The 25,000-nt window shown below is 42.7% G+C and overlaps 5 protein-coding genes and 1 long non-coding RNA gene across 6 annotated transcripts; 2 read left to right on the plus strand and 4 right to left on the minus strand.

Moving 5' to 3' along the window:
* Positions 1 to 1,019: 1,019 nt before the first annotated feature.
* On the minus strand, positions 1,020 to 4,767 carry LOC140802608 (protein TITANIA). Its single transcript, XM_073158149.1, has 2 exons — positions 2,767 to 4,767; positions 1,020 to 1,728 (listed from the first exon to the last, which is right to left on the minus strand). Exons 1-2 carry the CDS (start codon positions 4,478 to 4,480, stop codon positions 1,196 to 1,198), a joined length of 2,247 nt encoding a protein of 748 aa, XP_073014250.1. The 5' UTR covers positions 4,481 to 4,767; the 3' UTR covers positions 1,020 to 1,195.
* Positions 4,768 to 5,498: 731 nt separating this feature from the next.
* On the minus strand, positions 5,499 to 7,516 carry LOC140802604 (uncharacterized). The gene is made up of 2 exons (XR_012111682.1): positions 7,239 to 7,516; positions 5,499 to 6,486 (listed from the first exon to the last, which is right to left on the minus strand). It is a non-coding gene; the product is annotated as an uncharacterized lncRNA (long non-coding RNA).
* A 2,242-nt stretch (positions 7,517 to 9,758) lies between these two features.
* Positions 9,759 to 13,813, plus strand: LOC140802605 (receptor protein kinase TMK1-like). Its single transcript, XM_073158145.1, has 2 exons — positions 9,759 to 12,259; positions 13,082 to 13,813. Exons 1-2 carry the CDS (start codon positions 9,811 to 9,813, stop codon positions 13,618 to 13,620), a joined length of 2,988 nt encoding a protein of 995 aa, XP_073014246.1. The 5' UTR covers positions 9,759 to 9,810; the 3' UTR covers positions 13,621 to 13,813.
* A 933-nt stretch (positions 13,814 to 14,746) lies between these two features.
* Positions 14,747 to 18,117, minus strand: LOC140802607 (uncharacterized). The gene is made up of 4 exons (XM_073158148.1): positions 17,887 to 18,117; positions 17,728 to 17,810; positions 15,186 to 15,241; positions 14,747 to 15,095 (listed from the first exon to the last, which is right to left on the minus strand). Exons 1-4 carry the CDS (start codon positions 18,056 to 18,058, stop codon positions 15,017 to 15,019), a joined length of 390 nt encoding a protein of 129 aa, XP_073014249.1. The 5' UTR covers positions 18,059 to 18,117; the 3' UTR covers positions 14,747 to 15,016.
* A 619-nt stretch (positions 18,118 to 18,736) lies between these two features.
* Positions 18,737 to 21,738, plus strand: LOC140802606 (G-type lectin S-receptor-like serine/threonine-protein kinase At1g34300). Its single transcript, XM_073158147.1, has 2 exons — positions 18,737 to 19,486; positions 19,714 to 21,738. The coding sequence occupies exons 1-2, from the start codon at positions 18,798 to 18,800 to the stop codon at positions 21,389 to 21,391; spliced, it is 2,367 nt and encodes a 788-aa protein (XP_073014248.1). The 5' UTR covers positions 18,737 to 18,797; the 3' UTR covers positions 21,392 to 21,738.
* A 2,065-nt stretch (positions 21,739 to 23,803) lies between these two features.
* LOC140802609 (protein RGF1 INDUCIBLE TRANSCRIPTION FACTOR 1-like) lies at positions 23,804 to 24,994 on the minus strand. The gene is made up of 3 exons (XM_073158150.1): positions 24,795 to 24,994; positions 24,382 to 24,528; positions 23,804 to 24,292 (listed from the first exon to the last, which is right to left on the minus strand). The coding sequence occupies exons 1-3, from the start codon at positions 24,915 to 24,917 to the stop codon at positions 24,041 to 24,043; spliced, it is 522 nt and encodes a 173-aa protein (XP_073014251.1). The 5' UTR covers positions 24,918 to 24,994; the 3' UTR covers positions 23,804 to 24,040.
* Between the last annotated feature and the right edge of the window lie 6 nt (positions 24,995 to 25,000).

Raw genomic sequence — 25,000 nt, forward strand, 5'->3', positions numbered from 1 at the left:
TCACTGGCCAGCCATGCATACTATTTCATTGCTGTGAAATTTAAAGATCTATATGCCTCCATCAGTGATAGGAAGCTTTTTGTTTTCCAGACTAAGGCTCTGGAGCGCACCACCATCGGTGATGCTTTTAAGTATGTTAGGGAGGTTCTGAAATGGGATGCTATGAAGGATGAAAACATTTTTACAATCCTGGATGAGTCATTCTACAGTGCTGATGTAAGCTCTTCGACATACCTTCCGAAGGAATGGCGATGACTTAAGCTCCTTCCTGGACACTATCCAGGAGCAATGATTGACCTTTTCCTTGTGATGGGAGAGAGTTGATCCCCAAAGTAGTGATATGGGAGGAGATTCTTCTGGTAATTTGGAAAGCAAGAATTGAGAATTATCCACTGCATAGGTGCAATGTGATGGCGATGATGCAAAGTAGTGATGTGGGAGGAGATTCTGATAATTTGGAAAGCAAGAATTGAGAATTATACAATAGGTGCAATGTAATGGTGATGATGCACAAGAAGGAAATATTTCAATTGGCGAGGATGAACAAGAAGGAAGTATTTCACTAGAGGTTGTACTGTTTGTTCCAACTTCCTCTGAATATAAATGTGTAGTTGCTGTGAGATGAAATCTGTGTTTACTTTCAACAGAAAAGTCCTCGAAATAATAGAGATCACTGTGGACTACTAAACTTTTGGAATATTAGGAGCCTAATTAGGACAAATTAAACTTTTGAAATAATAATAAACTTTTGTGGACTGTTTAATTTGGAAACATATTAGATAGCACATCATACATTTAACATATAGATAGCCCTTAATATATGCAACATATTTTACAGAAAACAGAAAGTATCTGAGAAGCTTCAATTGAACCTCCTAAGGGCAAAACTGTAAGCCTACATTTACATAGTCTCTGGTATAAATCCTTGAAGTGAAAGTTAAAAGTAGCTCACTAAATTGACCACACTACTTGTTTGAGTATACATATCTGCAAACTAAAACCACAGCTGGAATGGGAGCTGATAGAAAATCATAGCAGTGAACCTTGATGGTTTATAGGAAGTTCCTTGGATACAAACTAAAGATAGAAAATCATAGAGAAATATAACCAGTCTAGAATTCTTACAGACCAAAAGCAGCAGAAATAAGAAAAAGAAGAAACCAAAGATGACATTACATGAAACCTAACACAATTGCTATACCCACATTTTCTTTGTTGCTTCCATCCTTTCGAGCAAGCTTGCTATCTCAGCTTGCATCCTCAGCTTCATCTTGTGATAGTCACAGTGGGAGTTCTCGAGCAACTTAAGTTCCTCAAGCTTCTTCTTCCTCTTGCCTTCCATCTCCTGTATGCACAGCTTCGCCAGCTTAGAGGAGTACTCCTCCTCCAGCTTTTCAGTCTTGGCACGGACAATCTGGCGGTAGCCCTCCACCTCCCTCCTGGCATCATCCGCCAATCTCTGGAAGAGCTTTGCTTCTGCCTCCTTCAATTTTACGATGGTCTCCAAGTTCTGGAAGTCATCCTCCTTAGATGGGGTAAAATTAGGGGCTGCTTTAAGAGCATCTGTCTTGGTGTCTAGCATTGCACTGGTGGTTTTGAAGTCGAACACATTTGGTGGAGTGCTCGTTGTTGGTGATGAACGTGGAAGTATATCAGTAAGCTGACTTACTTGAGCTGTCACTGCATTTTTGGATGTGCTACCAGTGACAGAGAACTCTGTGACTCCATCTGCAATGACAAAACAGTACCTTTTAAAAGTTGCAAATTCAAATTCTTAACAGTGACAAGCCATAGGACATAGTAGCTTGATGCTGTCTCATGGCAACATAGTAGGAAAAGGCTAAAATAGAAGATGACCTTTTGCAGTATAATATAACTAAAAATAAGAGCTGAATTTTCTTATTTTCTTAATTTTGACGGCTTGACTGTATTCTGGCATCTAGGAATCAATTAAATATACCATGCAACTCTATATCACACAGGACAAATAACACTATCAAAGTTGGCATGCTTTCCCACTTACGACTGCTTGTGGAGCGAACAATACGGTACTTGCAAGAAATATTAACCAATGCAAGAACCTCGAAAGAAGTAAAATTAAAAGGGCCGAGGAAACCAACTAACTGTCATGATAAAACAAACTAGCTTTAGGATGATAGGATCAGACCTTTGTAGGTCAATTCGCTGACAGATAATGCAACACTGTCAAAGAATTACATTACAAACCGTCATTCCTTAACAACTTGAGGTTTTAGAGAAGTTGGTGAACTAATGTGGTATTAGAGTAGAAGGTCCTTATTTTGAATCCGACCAGCCTTAATCGTTATTAGAATTTAAAATCCTCCAGTCATTTAACTCAAAATCCATGAATCAGGCCTATTAAAATATATCAAACCTAGACATGAAGGGAGTGCTAGAATATAAGAACTAAAAACCGTTGTTCCCTAACAACTTAGGTTTTTAAATATGTTGGTAAACTAATAATTATAATACTGAAAAATAGGAATTTAAGAGTAGGATTGCAAGTTGGACCAATGTCTCAATCTTATTCTTCTGGATAACATTCTTCAATAGGTCAATCTTAACACTTATTGCAAGTTTCTTCGAATTTATACTCGTATTTGACATGAATGCAAGTCGGGAATAAAAAGATGTTTCCTTTGAAAAGTAAGAAATGATAAACTTCAACCAAACGACAATTAGATGTAACCTTTCTACAAAGGGGAAGTGATAGCACAGAGAACAAAATAAATATAAGGAACTCACATCTGAAAAAATGGAGCATGCTGTTGCACGCATCTGAAGGGGAAATTTGTTTCTTGCTGAGATTCCTGAGGATTTCTTCAGCCTTTGCATGAAGTCCCTTCCCTTCAAAATCCTCACTAGCATGGAAGATCTTCCTAACGCAGTCTAGTTCTTTCATCAAGGTCTCCAAGCTCCATTCTTTTGCACATAAATTAAATACTTCTTTAACAAATCCAAACATTTCAGAAGCATGCCCACAGCCGAGGCACAGAAACTGCATCTCTGTTGTACCCATAGATCCTTTCAGGGTAGGTCCAGGTCTAATTAGGTTCTTTTCAAGTCCACAAACAGCATGGCACCAGTGCGAGCATACATCACATCCAACCCAACTGCATGTATTTGAAGCACAATCGAACTTGAGACAAACTGGACACATGCATGAGCTACAAAATCCTTTCTTGGTGGAGCATATCTTGCAGTTGCAGTCATCGACAGGCAGTATGCCATTGCAGTTCACATTCCTGCATCTCATGAGCAAGAATATCTCCACCAACTCGGTGGAAGGTATACGATTATTACCAGATACAAAATTTACAATACCAGTCTTGATGGCGACCATAATTTCAAGCTGCGTCTTGTGGGATTTTGATAGGGTCTCGAAGGTAAGATCCGATCTCCTCTCAAGCTTTCTCTGCAGGCTAGCAAACTCATCCTTCTTCTCAGGCGCCTCCATTAGATTCCTCAAATATCCCTTCAAAGTTTCTAATGACTCACTAGCAAAGTCTTCAAGTATCTGTGCTATGGCAGGAACAGACTCTGAAACAATTTCCCTCAGTACCTTATCAGGCCTCGTGAGCATCAGATTCTTCCCGCTATCTGAACTTGCAACTCCGTTAACCCTCGGCGGCCTTGCGGGCAACTCCGAGGGAAAGAAGGAGATGTTCTCCGAGCCGGGTCCTCTATAAAAACTGTTGTTCAATTCCTTGTTGTTGCCACCCTGCATCTGAGGATGCCCACCAGGATTTGCAAAAGCAATGCTATTGCCGTCACCCACAGGCTTGAACCTACTATGAACAGACCCATTAGTCCCCTCCCCTGCATGCCATATATGATCATTCTCCCTCGAAGCCTCATAGTTTTCCGTCGAGTTCCGGGTAAGCGAACAGCTCGGATTATGCGAGAATGGGACGGAGTACGTATACGAAAGTGAGGCAGCAAAGTCATTGGAGTTCGTCGTCCGGGTATCGGCGCTATAGGCCCTCTTCGCCGGAACCGAGCTCGGGGCAGCGGGCCGCGGTGCTGCTGCACTCGGACCAACCGGGTTCGATGAAGTTAGCGAGAGCGAGAGGTTCGGGGGTGCGAGGGACAAATTGAGGGTCTCCATCTTGACCTTCTTCTCGCGGCCATCGGCCTCGAGCCCCTCGAGCCCCTCCCGCTTCCGGCCAGCCAACTGGAAGAAATCCATTTCAATCCAACGCCGCTCCTCTTGGGCCGACGACTCCGCGACGATCTCCTTCCCCTTAGAGCGCGATTTCTCCAAAGGGAGCTCCTTTTCTTGGAGGCCCAACTTGGGATTCTCGCACAAATAGCTCAAGGTGAGCTCTTGGGGGATGGAGGTGCCGCCTTTGAGGCCGGGGTCGCCTCCGTCGCGAAAAAGGTGGGATCTCTGATCTTGGTTTTCGAGATCGAGAGATTTGGAGGTTGAATCCTTGGGTGGATTGGATTCCGAGAACATGGCGGAGAAGAGAGAAGAAAAGGTAAGGAAGGGAGAGAGAAGACTCACTTGAAAAATAAAACAAAAGGAGGGTTTTGTGGGGCGAGAAATCCGAGAGGAAGAAGAAGAGAAGAGGAGGGTTTTGAGATCTCTATCTCTCTCTATCTCTCCCGGTTCTCGCGCTTAGCTCTTCTCCTCCTCCTCTTGCCGATGTCGTCGTCGTCGTCTCGATTCCATTCGCCGTTTCTTTTCCTCGACTCCGAGGTGGACTTTTCTTCCTCCAGAATATTTGCATATATGCACCTCACGAAGGCCTCATTTGAAATCTCATCCCTCGTAGTAGGCAAAAAATCTCAAAAGAATATTATGCAAATAAGAATTTCTAGTTGGACGGATATGCAAAAAATATATAAGGGAACATAAGTTGCTCGCTCGGTTCACTTTAGAGTATATCACTGAGTGATCTCTGGCCGTCCGATTGGGATTGATTCGAAGCCATTGACCTCGACAGTGGAGAAAGCTGACAAGAATCGGAAGTTCTCGAGTGAACAACATACCGCCGAGGGGTCAAAGCGCGTCCGTGTCGGCTCGCAACCGTGTGAAGTGTACATAAGAATGACGAGAATGCCCTTTTCTGCAGAGTAGTTGACTCCGGCTACGGTACCACGAAGAATGTAGTGGGTCTTGCCGAGTGGATTGGGTGGCGAGTGCAGACAGGAGACGTTGGTAGTGGCCATCTGGACACGTGTCGAATCTTCTATGGTCGACCATCATGGATATGCCTAAATATAGCACTGGACTGAAATAATGCTTAGTGAATTCAATTGACAATTTGATCTTTGCTTCTGACTAGATCCCTAACTAGGACTAAAGTAATGATGATGATCAATCACGACATCCATCATGGAGCCTAATTAGTAGCCTCTTACCAAGTGCTTGATTAATTTAACAAAGCTTATGGATTATATATATATATATATGTGTGTGTGTGTGTATTGTTCTCTAATCAAAGTGTGACAGAGACCAAATACAGCAACACTTCCAGAAACTCAGCTCCATATATCCAAGCCTAAATTTTAGGAAGGAATAAATACAACACTCCACAATTAGAGTCTAACAATCATAAATACATATAGAATCCAAGTACCACAATAAACAAGCACAGTTCATGACTATATATACTACCTAGAGAACAAAAAAGGAGCAAAATTTGCAGGAAAAAAAGAAAAAGAAAAGAAAAGGAGAGGCATCAACCATGCACTCAAAGTCTAAGAGTAAGATCAGGCTCCTCTACTTGAGAAGGATGATGGATTGCACCAGAATTCATATTTGAATTCTCATGTGGTTCATAGTCTGGGCAATGTATCTGCCTGAAGCTCCCTGGCCAGTGGAAGTTGAAGTCCTCATCATCCATGAGGAATGGTTGCATTGGCCCGAGAAGAAAACCCCGGGGGAACCTCGAGTTGCCATGACTCGGTTGCCTCTCTATCGAGCCTAGATGCATCGAAGAGTGAGCCTGGATTCCTAGTGAGTTGAGCTTAGAACCGTGGAGCGGTAGCGATGCAATGCTAGCGTAGTTGTATGAGAATGCATCCAAATTCAAGGTCCTCTTCGCGAGAGTCCTCTCCCTCTTGTGAGCATTCTGATGGCCTCCTAAGGCCTGTGAGCTGAAGAACTTTCTCTGGCAGTAGTTGCAGGAGAAGACTCTTGCAGGATTGGGAGATTGGGGATTTGCTCTGATGCCGCTGCTGCTCTCTCTTGTGCTTGATAAGGACCCAATGGCTGCTGATGTTGATTCTGGTTTGATGGTGAGCGAGAGATCGAGGTTGGTTGGCTCGAGAGAGTTTGGTGTATCTTTCTTCGCAATCGATGAGGAACACACCTCGTTGGAGATGTTGGAAGCAACCTGGCTGCTGATTTCAGACACCTCTTCAAATGATTCTTGGACTGATATGTTCATGTCTAGGCTCTTCTATAACAAGCACTGAAGATTAGTATGCAGAGTTCTCATGTGTGTCTCCTTTCAGCTGCATTTGCAAAAGAATATACATATATGATCGATTTACAAGTGGATCAGTTGTTGGTCAAAAAAACTAAATCTTTCATCTTCCTTTGTAACAAGAGGATCTTTTCAACATATGAATAAGAGATTAGAATAAAAAAATTGTTTGATGTGTTCAAGTCCTAAGGATGCCAAGCAGTTCAGATATTTAAGATAGGCAGGAAAATTAAAAACAATATAGAAAGCAAACAGACACCACATGGAAGAATTCGGCGGTTATAAATTTATCATGAGAAAAATGAGCTCAAGGAGACAGAAAAGAAAATTCGAAAGAAGAACGGATTAATGATAAGGAAATATATCATTCTTGCCTGAAGTCTGCAAGAAATTTGGCAAACACAAAAGGAAAAGAGGAAACTTGTCTATTTACTATTTTACACCAGCACTTGCCCAAAAGATTTCTTTGATCCAATGAGCTTAAATGATCCCATCACCTTCAGTTCATCAGAATAAATGAATTGCGGCAACAATAGTGAATACTTCCAAAAAATAGCAGAATCGAACCATGACTATTAAGTTGCAATTTTACCAATTTTTGTGCAAGAAAGCAGCATGAGAAAGAAATATCAAAGGAATGATCCCAGCCCATACAGAATTATTATCAGATTCCTACCCATCACCATTTCAAGAAGCAAGCCATCAGCAAAACATCAAATTCAGTACCAGACAGTTAATTGTCGGAGGCAAGAGCAATTGCCAGAGATCTGAAGAACTTACCATCCAGAGAAATAGGCTCAGCATGATCCTTGTTCTTCTGGGACAAGAAAAAGAAAAAGGAAAGGATGGAGAGAGTGTGATGTTTAGTGGCATGTTGTGATGTTTAACTAATAGAAAACAGAGGCTGTGAGAGTGGTAGTGGGGGAGGTCAGAAGTGGCAGATATAAGTATGACAGTACTGTTATCTAGTTGAATTGTGGGTGGGGGAAAAAGTGGGCACTCCCCCTTTAAATTACTGAGATGCTCTTTCTACTCTCATCCACCAACAAGGAGATCTTAAAGAAGAATTCCACTGCACTGTCAAAGAAGGCACAAAAGATAGCAATGGAGAGGGATAAGGGGACCACTGCATCATTTTATTTTGTTTGTTTGAAGTCCATATAAGTTGGCTTTAGAGTGATAGAGACTGTGTTCCTCCTTGTATATTTGCATTTACTTCTCCTTGTCTTGTACTATTCCTGTCATGTAACACTCATTTTGAGTGTCTGAAATTTTTTATATGTTTTTTTCCCTTCTAAGTGTTTGTCATATAAAACTGGGGTTTTTTTTTTTGTGTGTGTGTGTGTGTGTGTGTGTGTGTGTAGAAATAAGCTCCCTTTTTTCATTCAAAGAATGCATGATCTTGCTTTAAGGTAAATGGATAAGCAGTGGGCACTCTGTGGAAAGAAGTGGGGATTATTGCCATGTGACAAGGACCATGATATTCGCTGTAAAGTTGTAAACTTTTCTAGACTTTAGCTAGTACTGATCTTACCCTGGTAGTTAATTGTTCTGTTTCATCCAACTTGAGGATATTTAATTTCTAGATACATGTCATAAATCACTTGGTAGCTACTACTAACTTCTTTGCTACGGCCTAGAAATCTTTTGTCCTTGGCATGAGCAACTTTATTAGCTAGAGTTACAGTAAATCCATGAAAGAGAAAAAAAAAAGAAGTTGAATAAAAATGATTCTTTTCAAAAGCTATGAGATTATTCATGGAAGAATAACGCCAAGGACGACAGCCACGGCGAAGAGGAGGATGACTAGACCAATGAAATTAACTACAAGTCCTTGAGAACCAAGCTTTGGGCCATCAAAGAGGAACTTGTTTAGCCCTGTCTCAGCACTGCACACTGCCATGAGGAAGATGACTGCGCCAAGAAAGGCATGCCAAGGTGCATAGTTTGCTCTCTTTGTCATTGTAGTTCCAGGGAACAAGAAGTAAGCCAAGCCAAGTAACCACTGCAACAGAAGAAAGAAAAAGAGATTTAAAACTCAAAAATCCTACTCCTTAGAGATAAATTTTATGAGTTCCAAATTGTGGAGATGTTATTCACCTGCAGTGCATAAAGGCAAATGGTGCCAATTCCCAGCCAAGAGTGCAAGCTATGCAAATCTTTCAATCCCAAATCACTATTATGGAACTTGAAAGTTGCAAATAGACCCAAACCACCCAAGGTGAGGGCCACCAAGTGCAGTAGCATGTGAAAGAGCTCCTTCACTTTCCTGGTCCCAGGAAAAGTCTTATAAACCAACATTGCTGCTTTCAATAATAAAATCATTCTTAAGTTTGAAAGATTATTACAAAACTGAGGTCATAAGAAGTACCAATTCACTACTTAATTTACCTTCGCCTCCGCAAACGACAAGCCCGACAAGCATGAAAACAGCATGTGCCTTCATATACAAATTAAGAGAAGAAAAAGTAAAAAAAGTAACAACACGAAGACGATCTAACTTTTATAAAGATATTGGTGAAAATTTACATACACTGATGATTTGATCGACGTGATTGGACTTCAGGGACAGTCCTCGACGAAAGCGTAACACCCAGACGAGCACAAGGGTTATCGTTGCTGCGGCTAACAAATGTGCAACGATCGTAACAGGCAATGCCGCCATACGGTAGCTCGATCCTCTTTTAACTGCCATAATTTTTGGAACAAAGAGAAGATCAAGAAGAGGTTTGAAGGAAGAAAGAAAAAAAAAAAACGAACTGGTTCTCAAGAGAACATAGTAGAAGTGTTGGGTCAGTTTTAAGCAGAAGTCGGCGACGACTCCAAAGGTGAATAGATGTAAACTATGCTAAACGGTGTCGACTTCTGTGTTTTCTTTTCGGCCTTCTGTCTGACTCTAGAGTTTCTCTTTCTTTCTGTTATTAATTGAAAGCCCGTAAACTATAAATGGGCTAAAAGACAATATTAAGGTTAGGAGATCAAAAGGCCCAAATACGCAACCATTAGCTGGGGCCCAGCCAAGAGCTAATCTTTATTATCTGGGGCAGAGTTGGCAACAGCTAATATTTTACTATGCGAACACGCAAACCACCAACCTTTAGGCGCATGTCTGTAACGCATATCGGCATATAGTTTTCCCGTTCTGCCCCTCTTCAAACGAACCAACTAGACTCCTGCTAGATAACCAATTAAACTAAATAATAACGGTTATTTGTGTCACTTAAAACACTCTATTTATATCCATATCTAAAATAAATATCTTGTTAACTTCCGATTCAAAAAGATAAAAAAGAATCCAACCTCAACTCTTTCTCTCTTCTAGAGCTGGGCTGGCCCCACAACAGAAGTCCCCATGTGCTCCTCCATGTGCACTCACTTCTCTCTACTGCTACTTCTCTCCTTCCATCCTCCTCTTTCCTTTTACTTCCACTCCTCTTCCTTCTCCCAAACCATGGCGCCACATTCCCGTCACCGCCCTCTCCTCCTCCCTCTGCTACTGTTGCTCTTCCACTGCAGTAACCTCCTCCGCGCGGCAGCCGACACCGACCCGGCCGACTTGGCTGCGATGAAGGCATTAGCCCGCTCCCTCGGGGCGGACCGGGCCATGAACTGGGCCGGCCCAAACCCGGACCCGTGCTCGAACTGGGCCGGCGTGTTCTGCTCACCGGATCGTCGCGTCATCGCCATCCACGCCTCCAACCGTAACCTCACCGGCGGTCTCCCGGCGGACGTCGGTACCCTCACCGCCCTGACCCGTCTCGAGCTCCACTCGAACCAGCTCTCCGGTCCAATCCCGCCCTTATCGGGACTCTCCAATCTCCAAGCTCTCCTCCTCCACTCCAACTTATTCGTCTCCCTCCCCGATAACTTCTTCTCTAACCTCTCCTCCTTATCCGCCGTCTCTCTCGATGACAACCCGTTTGACGAATGGTCTCTGCCGACCTCGCTCCGCGAAGCCGCCAACCTCGTCAATTTCTCGGCTAACTCCGCCAACTTATCCGGCTCCCTCCCTTCCTTTATCGCCACTGACCTCCCTTCTCTGGAACGCCTCTCGCTCGCCTTCAACTTCCTCTCCGGCGAAGTCCCCGTAGCCTTCGCGGCGGCGCCTCTTCGGGCTCTCTGGCTCAACAACCAACGTGGGCAAAATCACCTCTCCGGTTCCCTCAACTTCGTCGCCAATATGAGCTCGTTAGAGCAGCTATGGCTTCACTCCAATGAATTCTCCGGCTCATTGCCCGATTTCTCGGGGCTAACGCGGCTATCCGATCTCCAGTTGAGGGATAATAGGCTCACTGGAGTGATACCCAAGTCGCTGATTGAGCTCAAATCGCTGGAAAAGCTCTCGCTGACGAATAATTTGCTTCAGGGCCCGGTGCCCGTCTTCCCGAGCTACGTGAAGGAGGTGGATGTACTGCCAACCAGCGAAAGCTTCTGCCTTTCTGCGCCTGGAGATTGCGATCCTCGCGTTAGTATCTTGCTATCGATTGCTGCGGCGTTTGGTTATCCGAAGAAGTTTGCAGAGAATTGGAAGGGGAATAACCCTTGTGCCAATGGGTGGTTGGGCATCGGCTGCGACGCCGGGGGGAACATTAAGGTGGTTAATTTCCAGAGGATGCAGCTGAATGGGTCGATCTCGCCGGAGTTTGGATCGATTGTGTCGTTGCAGAGGCTGCTTCTGTCGAACAATAACCTCACCGGGACGATCCCGTCGACGCTCGCGAATTTGGTATCACTAAAGGAGTTGGATGTGGCCAACAACTCGCTGTGGGGAAAAGTTCCAAGCTTTAGCCAGAATGTTTTGGTGAACACGGCTGGGAATCCGGATATAGGCAAGGATTTTGTTTCTTCTCCGTCTTCCAGCTCTGGCGGATCAAACTCAGATGGTTTAGCTGATGGGAGTAGTACTAGCAGTACTGGGAGAAAGGCTTCCTCTGTTCCAGTAGGAGTAATTGTAGGTTCTGTGTTTGCTGTGGTATTTGGCATTGCCTTTGTTGGGCTGCTGGGTTTCTTCTATTACAAGAGAAAGCAGCAACCTTTTGCTAGAGTTCAGAGCCCCAACACCGTGGTGATACACCCGCGGCATTCGGGTTCCGACCCGGATGTGATGAAGGTCACGGTGGTTGACTCGAACGTGAACGGTGGGACAGTGGCTGCAAGCGAGACGCTTAGCCGGACGAGCAGTGGCCCCAGCGATGTCCATGTTGTCGAGGCGGGGAACATGGTCATCTCGATTCAAGTCCTTAGGAATGTGACCAAAAATTTCAGCGAGGAGAATGTCTTGGGCCGCGGAGGGTTTGGGACGGTGTACAAGGGTGACCTTCATGACGGCACCAAGATTGCAGTGAAGAGGATGGAGCCTGGGGTTATGGGGACGAAAGGTTTGAATGAGTTCAAGTCAGAGATTGCAGTCCTCACCAAAGTCCGGCACCGGCATTTGGTGTCCCTCCTCGGCTACTGCTTGGATGGAAATGAGAGGCTCTTGGTCTACGAGTACATGCCTCAGGGGACTCTTAGCAGGCACCTGTTGGACTGGAAGGAAGAAGGGTTGAAGCCATTGGAGTGGAAGAAGAGGCTGAGCATTGCATTGGATGTGGCCAGGGGAGTGGAATACTTGCATAGTTTGGCCCATCAGAGCTTCATCCACAGGGATCTCAAGCCGTCGAACATCCTCCTTGGGGATGATATGAAGGCAAAGGTTGCGGATTTTGGACTGGTTCGACTTGCACCAGCAGATGGAAAATGCTGCTCCATGGAAACAAGACTGGCTGGAACTTTTGGGTATCTTGCTCCAGAGTATGCAGGTGATCTTCATTCTCTTAGATTACCATTCGCAATTTAATTTCAAGCTTGAACAAGTTAGTTATCTACCTGTATGTCACATAATTCAATCACTTAAAATGAACTAACCAATCAAAAGTCCTATAATCGACAGTAGAAGGTGATTAGTGTGTGGACTGTGCTTTGGGCAAAATTTTGAGTGTTACATTTGGCAAAAAATCAGTTTTGTGCCAATACTCTTATTTGTTTTATTCTTATGTTGAATTTGGTAGATCTATTATTAGTTCATCTCAAACACCTAACACTTATACTAATGTCTAAAAAGTGAAGATAGATCTATAACATGTTAGTTATCTATAATGGGGTTCTTTAATCGATCGGTTGAACAGCAATTATTTGGAAGGGAAAAGAAAATTCAAATTGGAAACATATAGCATCTTGTTTATTGCTTTCTGTAATAGAGTATCTTTTGTATGCGACATGTGAAAATGGGTATATGATTCCCGAAGTCATATGGAAGTCAGTATCTTCAAGCAATGACTAAATCATCATTTTACAACTATGTTGCTTTGTCTATTGATTTGTATAGTTTTTCTTTCAGTCTATTATGATTTTGGGCTGTTGAAGCTCCGAGTTCTTTTGCATCAGATTAAGAAGGTAAGGATGAACAAAGTCATTCAAACCTATCAGTACCAACTTAGTCCTCAGATATGAGCAAATGTCCAACTAGTTTTGGTTTGAGTAGAATTCATGGATTTCTTCACATTCCAATTCTTGCAATCTAGTAATGCTATTGGACTCGCGATCATACTGACAAATTGCACATGCTACTAATTGATCTACAGTTACTGGTCGCGTGACCACAAAAGTCGATGTCTTTAGCTTCGGGGTGATACTTATGGAGCTGATCACGGGCAGAAAGGCGATTGAAGAGAGCCAAACGGAGGAGAGCATGCACTTGGTGACTTGGTTCCGTAGGATGCAACTTAATAAGGACAACTTTCAAAAGGCTATTGACCCGATGATCGACCTTGATGAGGAAACTTTTGCTAACATTAGCACTGTGGCAGAGCTAGCCGGCCATTGCTGTGCAAGGGAGCCCTACCAGAGGCCAGACATGGGCCATGCGGTTAACGTCCTGTCCTCCCTCGCAGAGCTTTGGAAACCCTCTGATCCCGACTTAGAGGAGAGCTACGGAATCGATCTTGACATGTCTTTGCCACAGGCACTGAAGAAATGGCAGGCATTTGAGGGTACCAGCCATATGGGAATGGGAGGTGCAACGTCCTCATTCGTCATCGCAAGCCTAGACAACACTCAGACCAGTATACCAACGAGGCCGCCAGGGTTTGCAGATTCATTCACATCAGCTGATGGAAGATAGTCAATTATGAGAGTGTGGAGTGTGAAGATTGGTGGAAGCTCTAACTTCTAAGTGAGGTTTTATTAATTTGATTTTCTGCCTTTGTTTGTTTTTGCTTCTGCTTTGTTATTCTTTTTTTTTTCCTTCTTTTTTTTCCTCCCCATTCTGTTATCATGTATGATTATCTTTATTTAACCGCATGTTCATTTCCAAATTTCTCTATCCTGATAGTATTACCATGAATATGTAATGTTGCATCTTTTTTTATGCCGCGGTTTGTATGAATGATGATCATCAACATAATTCAATGAAATTTATATTGCAAAAGAACTTGATCATTAGCATATACATGTGCTTGTGAAATTATAAATTGGTGGTGGAGGAACACCCAATATCAACTGGACTGCTTGCCTTTATTGTTGATACTTTGTTACTTTTAATTATCATAAATTGGTACCCTCACTCATCACAAAATACTAAAGCAATGAACTGGAAAAACTTGGAGACACCAAGAGGCAATCATTGATCCAAGATGGATAAGAAGAATATTTGCAATAATGATCACAGCACAGTGTGTAACAAAGCCAAAGATTGTATGGAAAGTTATTAGTTAGTCCTTTTTTTTTCTTATGAAAGAAATTTATTAGTTAGTTAAACAGGCTTACATAGCATGAGCAGGGCAATTAGATTCTCATGTCCCACTAACTTTCCCAAGATAAACTAAAACAAGATGGCAAATGGATTTAATGGAAAAGGTCAAAGCTGTCTCCTCGCAAGGGCCAGCTTGTACGCGTAAACAGCTCAAACTACACCAACCATGTGAAAATATATGACGGCACTAATAGAGTGGTTCTCTGAAGAACTTAAAAAATTATCAATTCATAGAATTTCTTATGTGATAGAGTTATAACTATTAATACACTATCTTTATTTATGTCCATTATACTTTTACTCCTGTTATAAAGGAAATCTTATACATCGACAACATTCTCAAGGTGGGTAAATAATGGACAAATTCATAATTGCTTCGAATTAGTATACATGCATTTCCAAACTTCAATGCCAAAATGCAAACTGCCAAAAGAAATGTGAACTCTGTGCGAGGTACTTTGCCAACAACGACATAGTAAAATTCTCGACATTCAACTTGTGAAACCAAGATATTTATTACTAGGTATAGGTGCATAATTCATGTCAATATCTGAGCACCGTAACAGTACAACACTTAATGCCAATACTATAGCAATCCCCAAAAATTACATCTTTCTATGATAATGATGAGAAGCGTCCACATAGGAAGTGCATCCAAAAATAAATGTTGAAGCAGCATATGAAGCCCACCAGCTTAGCATATGGAAGTGAATGAGTAAACTGTGGCATCATCTAATCAACTGTTATTGATCTGGTATCATAGAATCTACAGTTTTTTGAAGCGCTTTTCAACTTCCTCCAATTCCTTAATCTCCTTGTGATACTTGCAAATGCGGTAGATGCACCTGTATCATCAATACCAAGAAAGTTTTTAAGCACACTGTTGCCAAAAATTCCACTTATCAACTTCTGACGCAATATATGAGTTACTATACCAATACAGGAGACATGCCGATACACAGAGAATGACATTCCTTTGAGCTTTAAAGATCTGCATAACAAAAGAAACCGCAAAATTACATAAATAGTTATATGGAGGAAAAGAATTGTCAAAGAAAATATCAGCAGCCTTTGTCAAATTTTATCTAGCATTGACAAATCTTGCATATTGGGACAAGAACTTTCTTTTTTCTTTGGGTGTTCACTTGAAAATTTTTACTTCATGAGTTTTATTGCTCACTTTGCTTACAAAACTTATCTTCCAGAATGAAACTATTGACCTTTTCTCCAACCCCATCAAACCCCTTGCCCACGATTTGGACTTGGGCACAAATAAGGCCAGGGTACTTTTGGCCTCCTCTACAAAAGGTCTGATCTTCACACATTGATCGACTAACTAATTATGCAAGCTGCTAAAACTACAATACAATCCTCAGGCATTTAGCGGGCAGCTGCATCTAGTAACTAGATGGCAGCACCAAGGCCTCAACAACCATGGGAATGTCGTAGTACGAGCTTTTCTTAATTAGATCTGTCCACTCAAGACTGACAAACATTTTGAAAAGCTATATCTCTTATTTTTCACCTTGGAACCTGGGCTAACTATTTATATTAGTCCACTATGATATTGCTTGTAATAGTTTGCACGATTTCTGCAGATAGCATGATACGCTTCTTATATGGTATTCATCCTTCTTTGCCTGAAGTCAGAGCAGGTGCATGAAGTCATTGGCTGTGAGATTCATATGGATATGGAAAAATCACTTATCAACCAAAAGTAAAAAATATCATGGATCAAATCAAACGCTATAATAATCAATGATTATATAACACTTGACTTTCAGAAGAGATTTACTTAAAGTGAAGTAAAATCACTTCAACAATCGTCTCTAAAGTGATTATATGACTCCCTCTCAATGCACCGTGTTTAGTATCTAACCTTAATGACCCTCAAAATTAAAAGACCATCCTCTGTAACCCTTGAGCAGTAGCAAATAGAAAGGAACAGTCTTGATAAATTAACCATAAGGTAATTTCAAAAAGTGGATGTGGCACTCTACTTCTTTTAAAAATTTCATGGCTGCCTAAAGGATGTGAAGGACATATCTTCATTCATCATCGAGCATACTCGCCCAGAGCAATTAAACCTGGATAGTCTGAAGTGTCAAAATTTTCTTTTTGAGGCAGTAGACTAAACAGGTATCAAGCATGTTTAAAGGTGTTAAGCCTTATCATCGTTGTTTATGATGACAAGGTTCTATATGGTATAATGCATGATATAGAAATCCTCCACACGTAGAAGATTGAATAGACGTGGTTACTTTTAAAATGCATGAAACAAAGGGACAATGACTCGAAAGTAATTAATGATTGAAGCAGAATACTCGCCTACAAAATGTGAAATATGTAAAGAAATCTTGACCCGTATCCAAGTCAGTGCAAATATAAGTATAACATGAATAAAAGAGGGCAAAAGGTTAGATAAAGAATGAAGAACAAGGCATAAAACAGAAGTCTATAGTTTCCTCTTTCTCAGAGATAGAATATAAAGAAATGGGAGGAGGAATATGAAAGGAACACCCAAATAGCAATATAATGAAAGGTAATCTCAATAAGTAGTCAAGTTTCAAATTTCATACTACATATCTTTAACTATAATGTTACACGACATCAGAATTATGACAACGAAAACCTTTTGTGATAATGAAAGCCTTAAACAATTGTATAACCCACAAGATCATATAAACTAGTGAATTGTATAACCCACAAGAATCATCCTCTCTTCAGATCCATTATCCATTTAGTAATTCTAAATATGCACTATTTTCCCGAGTCTACAAACATCACTATGCTCTAAACATCCAATTCCCATACCCACAAAACCTCCAAAGCATTGGCTGTTTTCCAAATGCACACAACAACCTCACAATGAACCCCGAAGTGATTAGCTGATCTCAATTAGAGATCTAATATACAAAAAGTTTGAAAAAAAAAGATGTAAAGGACCCAAGTAATAATATAGAAAAACAAGGAGATCTTCATGATTACTCAAGTGTGTGCAAATATTCAAGTACGACATGAATAGAAGAGGTATGGGCAGCCCTTCAGTTGATAAACTATGGTGAAGAACTGGGAGGAGAAAACTTAAAGATGCCTTGTAGAAAGAGCATACTGATGCCTGAAGGAAGCAAGATACGTTATAGGTGAGCATTCATCTCGTTGTAATTATCCAAGTTGCAAATTTAATACTACAATTTTTAGATGCCGCCCTGAAGGCTGAGACTGACTAATTTAAGCTAACCTTCTACAACCTATTTAGCCTCATTCCAACAATGACAATTTGAATGACAACATGCCCCAATAAATTCAGGTCGCATGCATGAATTTATATATCGCTAGTCTAAATCCTGATGCTATGTTCTCCGATCTAACATCACATCCAAATCCCCCGTAAAGGTCCCATTTTTTTTGACTTCCGAAACAACTTAGAATTTGAAAGAGAAACAAGATGAGAAAGAATTCAAATGGGGCACTAACAGATTTCTCATATCGAGTCCTCTCCTCGAGGGTGCAGACATCCGAAGAACACATCAGCCGATGTTCGTTCTTCCAGTACAGATCTGTTAACCACCAAGAGAAAGCACCGATTACGACCGAATTAATTAGGACAAAAGAAAGAAGTCAAGAGAAGGATACCTAATAGCTGGAAACCGGCGAAGGGGAGGACGCCGGTGGCCGGCTGCAGTAAAAGGGACGTGAGAGCGACGAGGCGATTCTTGAGGAGCTTTGGCGCCGGGAGTGTAAGCAGCAGCGCCACCGCCGCCTCCAGCGCCACCGCGCATGACAAGACCATCCATTGCAACCCCATCTCCTTCTCTCGTTCTCTCTTCTCCTCTCTCTCTCTCTCTCTATTCGTTACCAACAACTGTATTCTTTCTTAGGTGGGAAGTAATAAGTATATAGGATTTTGGGTTGGGCTTTTTTACCTTTTCCCTTCCTATTTATCACTAATGGGCTGGGTTGGGCTTAGGCTAGCACTTTTAGACTATGAACTAAACGAGCATTATATGCACCTCTCTAGAGAGTCTAGACTATATAAAAGATCTCTTTTTGTGTAACGATAAATATCAAGTGATTATATTAACAAAATATATTAAATAAATATAAAGACAAAATAGTTCTTATAAGACTGAAAATATTATATATTATTTCACGTAAAATTACTAAAATACAGGGCCTTTTTTGTAAATTCGATCTTTATCTTAATTTTTGCTTCCCGTCAATTATTGGGGATATGTGACCCCACTTTTGTAGACGCCATTGGAGAAAAGAAGACTTGACCTTCAATCAGTAGAATCACCCCCAGTGAGAGTTTAGGTGTAGCCCTAAATGATCCAAGCAAGATCAAACATAAGAGTAAAGCTACTGCTCAAGAGGTAAGCTCACTGGTTGTGAGCCAGAATCTAAGTCAACGGTCAAAGTCTTCAGGCTAGGCCAGACGGCGATACCATTAGATATCCCAAATCCCACGTCATCAGCTAATATTTCAGTTTGATCCTCTCTCTCCATCCGTAGGAACTCGGCGGCATTATCACAAACACCTAAAAATGCCTTCTTTCCTCCCGCTCTTCCCCTTCCTCCTCCTCCTCCTCCTCGACTACCCAAAACTCACTTCCCAAGAAACTCTCACCTCCTTTTCCATCTCGGACTCCCCATGGTTTCCCGACCAAAATCGCACCCTCGCCTCCCCCGACGGCATCTTCGCCGCCGGCTTCTTCCGCACCCCTTCCAACTCCAAGCAGTACGTGTTCTCCATTCGGGTCGAGTCCTCCACAAGTAAAACCATCGTTTGGACTCTAAACGATGCTGACCCAGTTGATGCAAACGCCTCTTTATCCATTTCCCCACTTGGGGTCCTCTCCCTCGTCGATTCCTCGGGTAAAAACCTTGGGCCCAATGCGACGGGAGCCTCTAACACGTCAAAATTGGAGCTTCAAAACGACGGAGAGATGGTGTTCGGCAATTGGTCTAGCTTCCTCTCTCCCACGGACACTATCTTGGCGAACCAGAAAGTGCCACCCTCCGGAACTACGTTGACTTCGGGGCTGTACGCCCTCGTGAACGCATCGAGTTTGGTGTTCAACGGCTCCGCCCCGTACTGGATGGCGCAGAACCAGATATATAATCTCACCCCGGATGGTCAAATTCTCATGAGCTCTAACAGTAAGTATGTGGCGGCGGATCTCGAGAAGACCCCCCTCCGCCGCCTTACGTTGGACGCCGATGGCAACCTCAGGTGAAGTTAGTTTTTTTTTTTTTGTCCCACAAAAGTTGTTCTTTTTAGTGATTGCTGAACATTGTAGAGCTGTAATTAAAACATAGAATGTTCAATCCTTGCTTGTATCTAACTTAAATATAGCGCCAAAAGTTCGATTTTTTTTTTGTTGAATAAAAGTTAATTTTTTCTGCAAAAAGTTTTATAGATCTGGTCTTCTTTCTTTTTGGCTTCATCTACATCACCAGGCTGTACAGCCTCAACGCCACCAAGAGGCAATGGAGGGTGATGTGGCAAGCGGTGTCGGAGCTCTGCACCATCCGCGGCAAGTGCGCCGACAACGCCATCTGCGTCCCGGACCTCCCGGTAGACGCCGACAAAACCTCCTGCGTCTGCCCGCCTGGCTACCGCAACGCCACCGACCTGTCGGCCTCCACCACCTGCAGCCTCAAATTACCTCTTCGCCCCAATTCCACTAACAAATTTCTCCGCCTCGACTTCGTCGCCTTCGTCGACGGCCCCAACAAGGTCGACTTGACGCCCCTAAATTTCGAAGAATGCAAGAGAAGATGCTTAACCAATTCAAGCTGCGTTGGATTCAGCTACAAGTACGGCGGCTTCCGCACTTGCTACAACCACAACAAGCTTGTCGGCGGCTACTGGTCGCCGTACACCGAGAACGCCATGTTCATACGTGTCGCGAACGCCGAAACCGATGTGTCGACCTTCACCGGCATGACGACGGAGATCGACACGACGTGCCCGGTCCGCATCAGCCTTCCCCTCCCGCCGAAGCAGGCGAACACCACGATCAGGAACATAGCGATCATTACTGCGCTCTTCGTGATCGAGCTCCTCGCTGGAGTTCTGTCCTTTTGGGCGTTCCTTCGTAAGTACTCCAAGTACAGGGATATGGCCAGGGTGTTCGGGCTCGAGTACTTGCCCGCCGGTGGGCCGAAACGGTTCACGTATGCCGAGCTCAAGGCTGCGACTAACGACTTCTCCAACGTCGTCGGACGCGGCGGATACGGCGTGGTCTACAAGGGGGAGTTGGCGGATCGCAGAGTCATCGCGGTGAAGCGGCTCAAGAACGTGGGCGGCGGCGAAGCCGAGTTCTGGGCCGAGGTGGCCATCATCGCTAGAATGCACCACCTCAATCTGGTTCGCATGTGGGGCTTCTGCGCCGAGAAAGAGCAACGCATGCTCGTGTACGAGTACGTTTCAAATGGGTCTCTCGATAAGTTCCTCTTCCCGCCAATTCAATCCGATGAAAAGAGCAAGAACTTAGTCCCTCCGAGGCCTCTTCTTGATTGGAATATTAGATACAGAATCGCCATTGGAGTTGCAAGGGCGATTGCCTACTTGCATGAAGAGTGCCTTGAATGGGTCTTGCATTGCGACATCAAGCCGGAGAATATACTCTTGGAGGATGACTTCTGCCCCAAGGTGTCGGATTTTGGGCTCTCCAAGCTCACCAACAAGAAGGACAAGGTGACCATGTCGCGAATCCGGGGGACGAGGGGGTACATGGCTCCCGAGTGGGTGATCCAGCGCGAGCCGATCACCGCCAAGGCTGACGTGTACAGCTTCGGGATGGTGCTGCTCGAGATCGTTTCCGGGAGGAGGAACTACGATTTCCGACAGGAGTCCCTCGACAGCGAGGACTGGTACTTCCCCAAGTGGGCGTTCGAGAAGGTGTATGTGGAGAGGAAGGTGGAGGACATCTTGGATGCAAGGATATTAGACAGTTACGATGACAGAGCGCACTTTGGGATGGTGGAGCGCATGGTGAAGACCGCCATGTGGTGCTTGCAGGACCGCGCCGAGATGAGGCCGCCGATGGGGAAGGTGGCTAAGATGCTCGAGGGGACGGTGGACATCACCGAACCCGCAAAGCCGACAATCTTCTGCATGACAGAGGAATAAGGAGCTCTGTGTTAGCAAGAGAGCAAGAAGAATTCCCAATAATTTCTTTACTTGCTGAAGTTCTTAGTACTCAGATATGCAGAGAAGACAAGCTGCTGAACTCAAATGTAGTTGAGGTAAGATATGTTTAATAATATTGATATCACTCTATCTTGTTGGCAATGTTTGATGCTTGTAAATCCTTTTAATGGGCACTCTGCTCATATGTGTTTAGTGTCTGGAATGGAACCTATCAGTACCATGACAATTTAATAGTTGCAAAAAATTTCAGCAACTTATGTTACATTGCTGCATCTAGATCAAATGTTTAGATGTGGCTTAATCAAGCATGAACATTGGTATGGCAAGTGGATGATGTGATGTGTAGAAATGTGTAGATTTAGTCAAGATAATTTCCAATCACATGCATCAATCACCCGAATGTTCAAATCAAAAAACAAGATGGACTGGAAATTGTATTCTATCTGTTATTTGACTTCTGAATAGTATAAGTAATTACTCACATTGCCCTACCTACTAGTCTTCAATCCTTGAATGAGCCTTATCAAGAATTTTCTCTTCCCCAGTTCTTATGTTTTGATAAGATGAAGAATTTTACTTTAAGCTTTCATAGCTGAGTGACTTTGGCTGTTAGATGTGATTCACTATTGCTCTGCTCTCTGGTTAGAGTTGTGTAATTGTAAACTATTCTAGTAATTATTTTTACAAGGTCTCTTCAGTACTTTGTGATTGCAATTGAAGATTCGATCAAGTCTAACAAGCATTTAACATTACATTACTTTGACTGTAAGCTAAAATAAACCCAAGCCAAGGAGGCTTTCGGGAATATACTTCTCATACTTTAGAGTGCTAAAAATACCACAGTAATCCCATGAGATTAATAAAAACAGAGAAGTGCTTAATTTTGAAACATTCAAATTATCTTCTGGTAGGTAGGTTATATAAACATTCAAATTGGTTTGGATGAGGGCTGCTTACCTGGGCCACTAACTCCACAATAATGGGCCTAAGGCTCAAGTAGTCCAAACTTCCTACAACTTGGTTATTGAGTTAGTAAGCTATTTTGATCCAGAAGATTATAGGATCGATTTCAACCATAAATAATTATTATGGAGAAGATTATTTAGTAGTTTTATAACTTAGTAACCTGATTTAATGATTTTCGGTTGATAGTTCGGCAGTGCGGTTGACCTGAAGAAACAACTTAGATGACTTAAAGTAATGTCTTGGCGATATTTAATTTAGAGCAATAATTCGATGACGCATACGACTTAGTTTAGGCAGCTCAAATTAGATAAATATTAGTAGAGTCTAAGTATTTATGTATCTAAGTTTAATATTTTGTCTAGCTCGTATCTAATCTTCTTTGAACTCTTCAACAATTAAACAAAAAAATTTCACTCACCCATTAAGGTTTTTTTTTAATGAAAAGCAGATAATTGCATTATTCCAATCAAAGAGATATTTTAAAAAGCCATTCCACTAGTACTATAAAACAACAAGCATAAAGCTCCTCCGAAGTCATACAAGTTTTGGATGAGAAAACACCCAAAACTCTCATGCCTTACTAGTTAGTTAGCATTAGCTTTCTTTTAATCTCGAATGAATCTTGAAGCAGTACAAGTATAACCTATAGAAAGCCAAAACTTTAACAAATGAAACACACAGCGTGCAACAGTATAGCATGGCAGACAGGAGGAATAGATGAGATAGGGACAAGGTGGGGGAAGGGGAAGGGGAAGGGGAAGGGGAGGGGAGATACTAATACTCTAGCAGGTCAATCCAGCTCACTGGCATGGGACAGGTGCAACCAAAACCGCAAGTCCCATAGCAATCAAGCAACCCTAACCATAGCCAAGGCCACCAAGCACCACAAAGATTTAGAAAGGCTCGACGGGCCGCCGACTAGAGAGAGACTGATAAGAACAAAGGTGAGCTAAGCAGCTTAGCAAATGGAAGACCTGGCAAGGGAAACAACACTGCCAAAGTCGATGAATCCTAACAGATCTCGGGCCGACCGCCGGAGAAAGCTTTCTCTAGGTAAGACGGCAGTTGTTCATGGCCACTCATCTTTCAAGGTTGTTCTAGTGGATTTATACCAGAACTTCATTTCTTTTTGCATATAATGTCACATGGACAGATGAACTATCGGCTTCCGCATAATCTACCAATTGTCGTGCCCCCACCGAATCATAAGCGTTTGAGATGCTTACTACGACGCAGGGTCCCACTAAAGAGACGACATAGATTGCATTTGATGCTTAAACTGGTCCACCATCGGACCCACCTTGTATAAATTAATAACTAGCCAAAGATAAAGCTTGAATTATATTAGTATCCCACCACCATTATTCTAACACGACATTTAGGCCATTTCCCACCTGCAAACATACTAAAATGCACAATAAATACTAAAAAGAAAAGGGATTCGAAAAAGTCCCGAATTAAATACCCCACCACTGTCATATGCTGTACAACCAAACCGATGACCCGAGTACAGGAAATAATATAAAATAAATTAAATTAAATTAAAGACAACATATGCTTATGGCTTAATTCTATAAATTTGATTATTTAATAATTACTAATTATATTCATGGCAACAAAATAATCTTTGAGGAGAGGGGAGGGGAACAGTCGAGGGCTTTTCTAGAAGAAGGGGGACCTGCAAGGAATCCCTTTCTGCCTCCGGAACCCGATTGGCGGGGGGATCGGACGGCCCTGATCCGTCTCGCTGGAATCAGACGGTCGCAGGGACGACAAGGAGGAGGCCGACGACTCCACCTCCTTCGGGGCGTAGTTCTCGAGATCAGACGTCAGATTCTCAAGGAACGGCTCTGATTGCTTGCAGCCGTCTTCGGAGCCAGAGAGGACCGTGCTGTCGTCAAATTCCTCGGACATCTGAACCCAAGCCAGGAATTGGGAAGAGCGAGAGTGTATGCAGAAGACCGAAATGACCAAATTGCCCATAATAGGAGGCGAGTAATTACCTTGCAGGCGATTGAGCAGTACCAACTGGATTCCGCGACGGTTCGATGGCAGATCTTGCATAGAGAGCCTGCGGGATTGGACTTGGACGGCTTGGATTGTCTCCGAGGGTTCAGAAGCACCACCTTGGCGCTATTGACGATATAAGGCTAAAAATGACAATGCAGAAAAGGAAATAAATATATATCGAAATTACCAAATTTTAGGTCAGAAATTATCGGAGCAATTGCTTTACGTAATTTTTTTTATAAAAAAAAAGAGAAAAAAAAATCTTAGTAGGTTACTAACAAGTATTGACGGAGTGGGAATTTTATCAACTTAGGTCAAACGGAATCAAAATTCGAGGAAATTAAAGAGATTTGAAAACGTAGGAATTGAGAAGAAAAAAAAAACAATCTGGCCAATTTGGATTTACCTGGACATGAGAGAGATCAAGAAGTCTCTGGACGTCGAGGATCCGAATAACGTCTTGATAGACGTAGCGGCGGATCTGGAGGAATTGGTGGTGGCGGTGAGGGACGAGGCAGTGAGGGCACATGCAGTGGTTGCAGTCGATACAGTAGATATTCTCCTCGCTCTTCCTTAGATCCTTGTGTTCTTCACACACGCCGAAGAATTTGC

This window comes from Typha latifolia, unplaced genomic scaffold (genome assembly GCF_019914945.1).
Source record: "Typha latifolia isolate L0001 unplaced genomic scaffold, TyphaL0001v2 contig_43, whole genome shotgun sequence".
Taxonomy (NCBI): domain Eukaryota; kingdom Viridiplantae; phylum Streptophyta; class Magnoliopsida; order Poales; family Typhaceae; genus Typha; species Typha latifolia.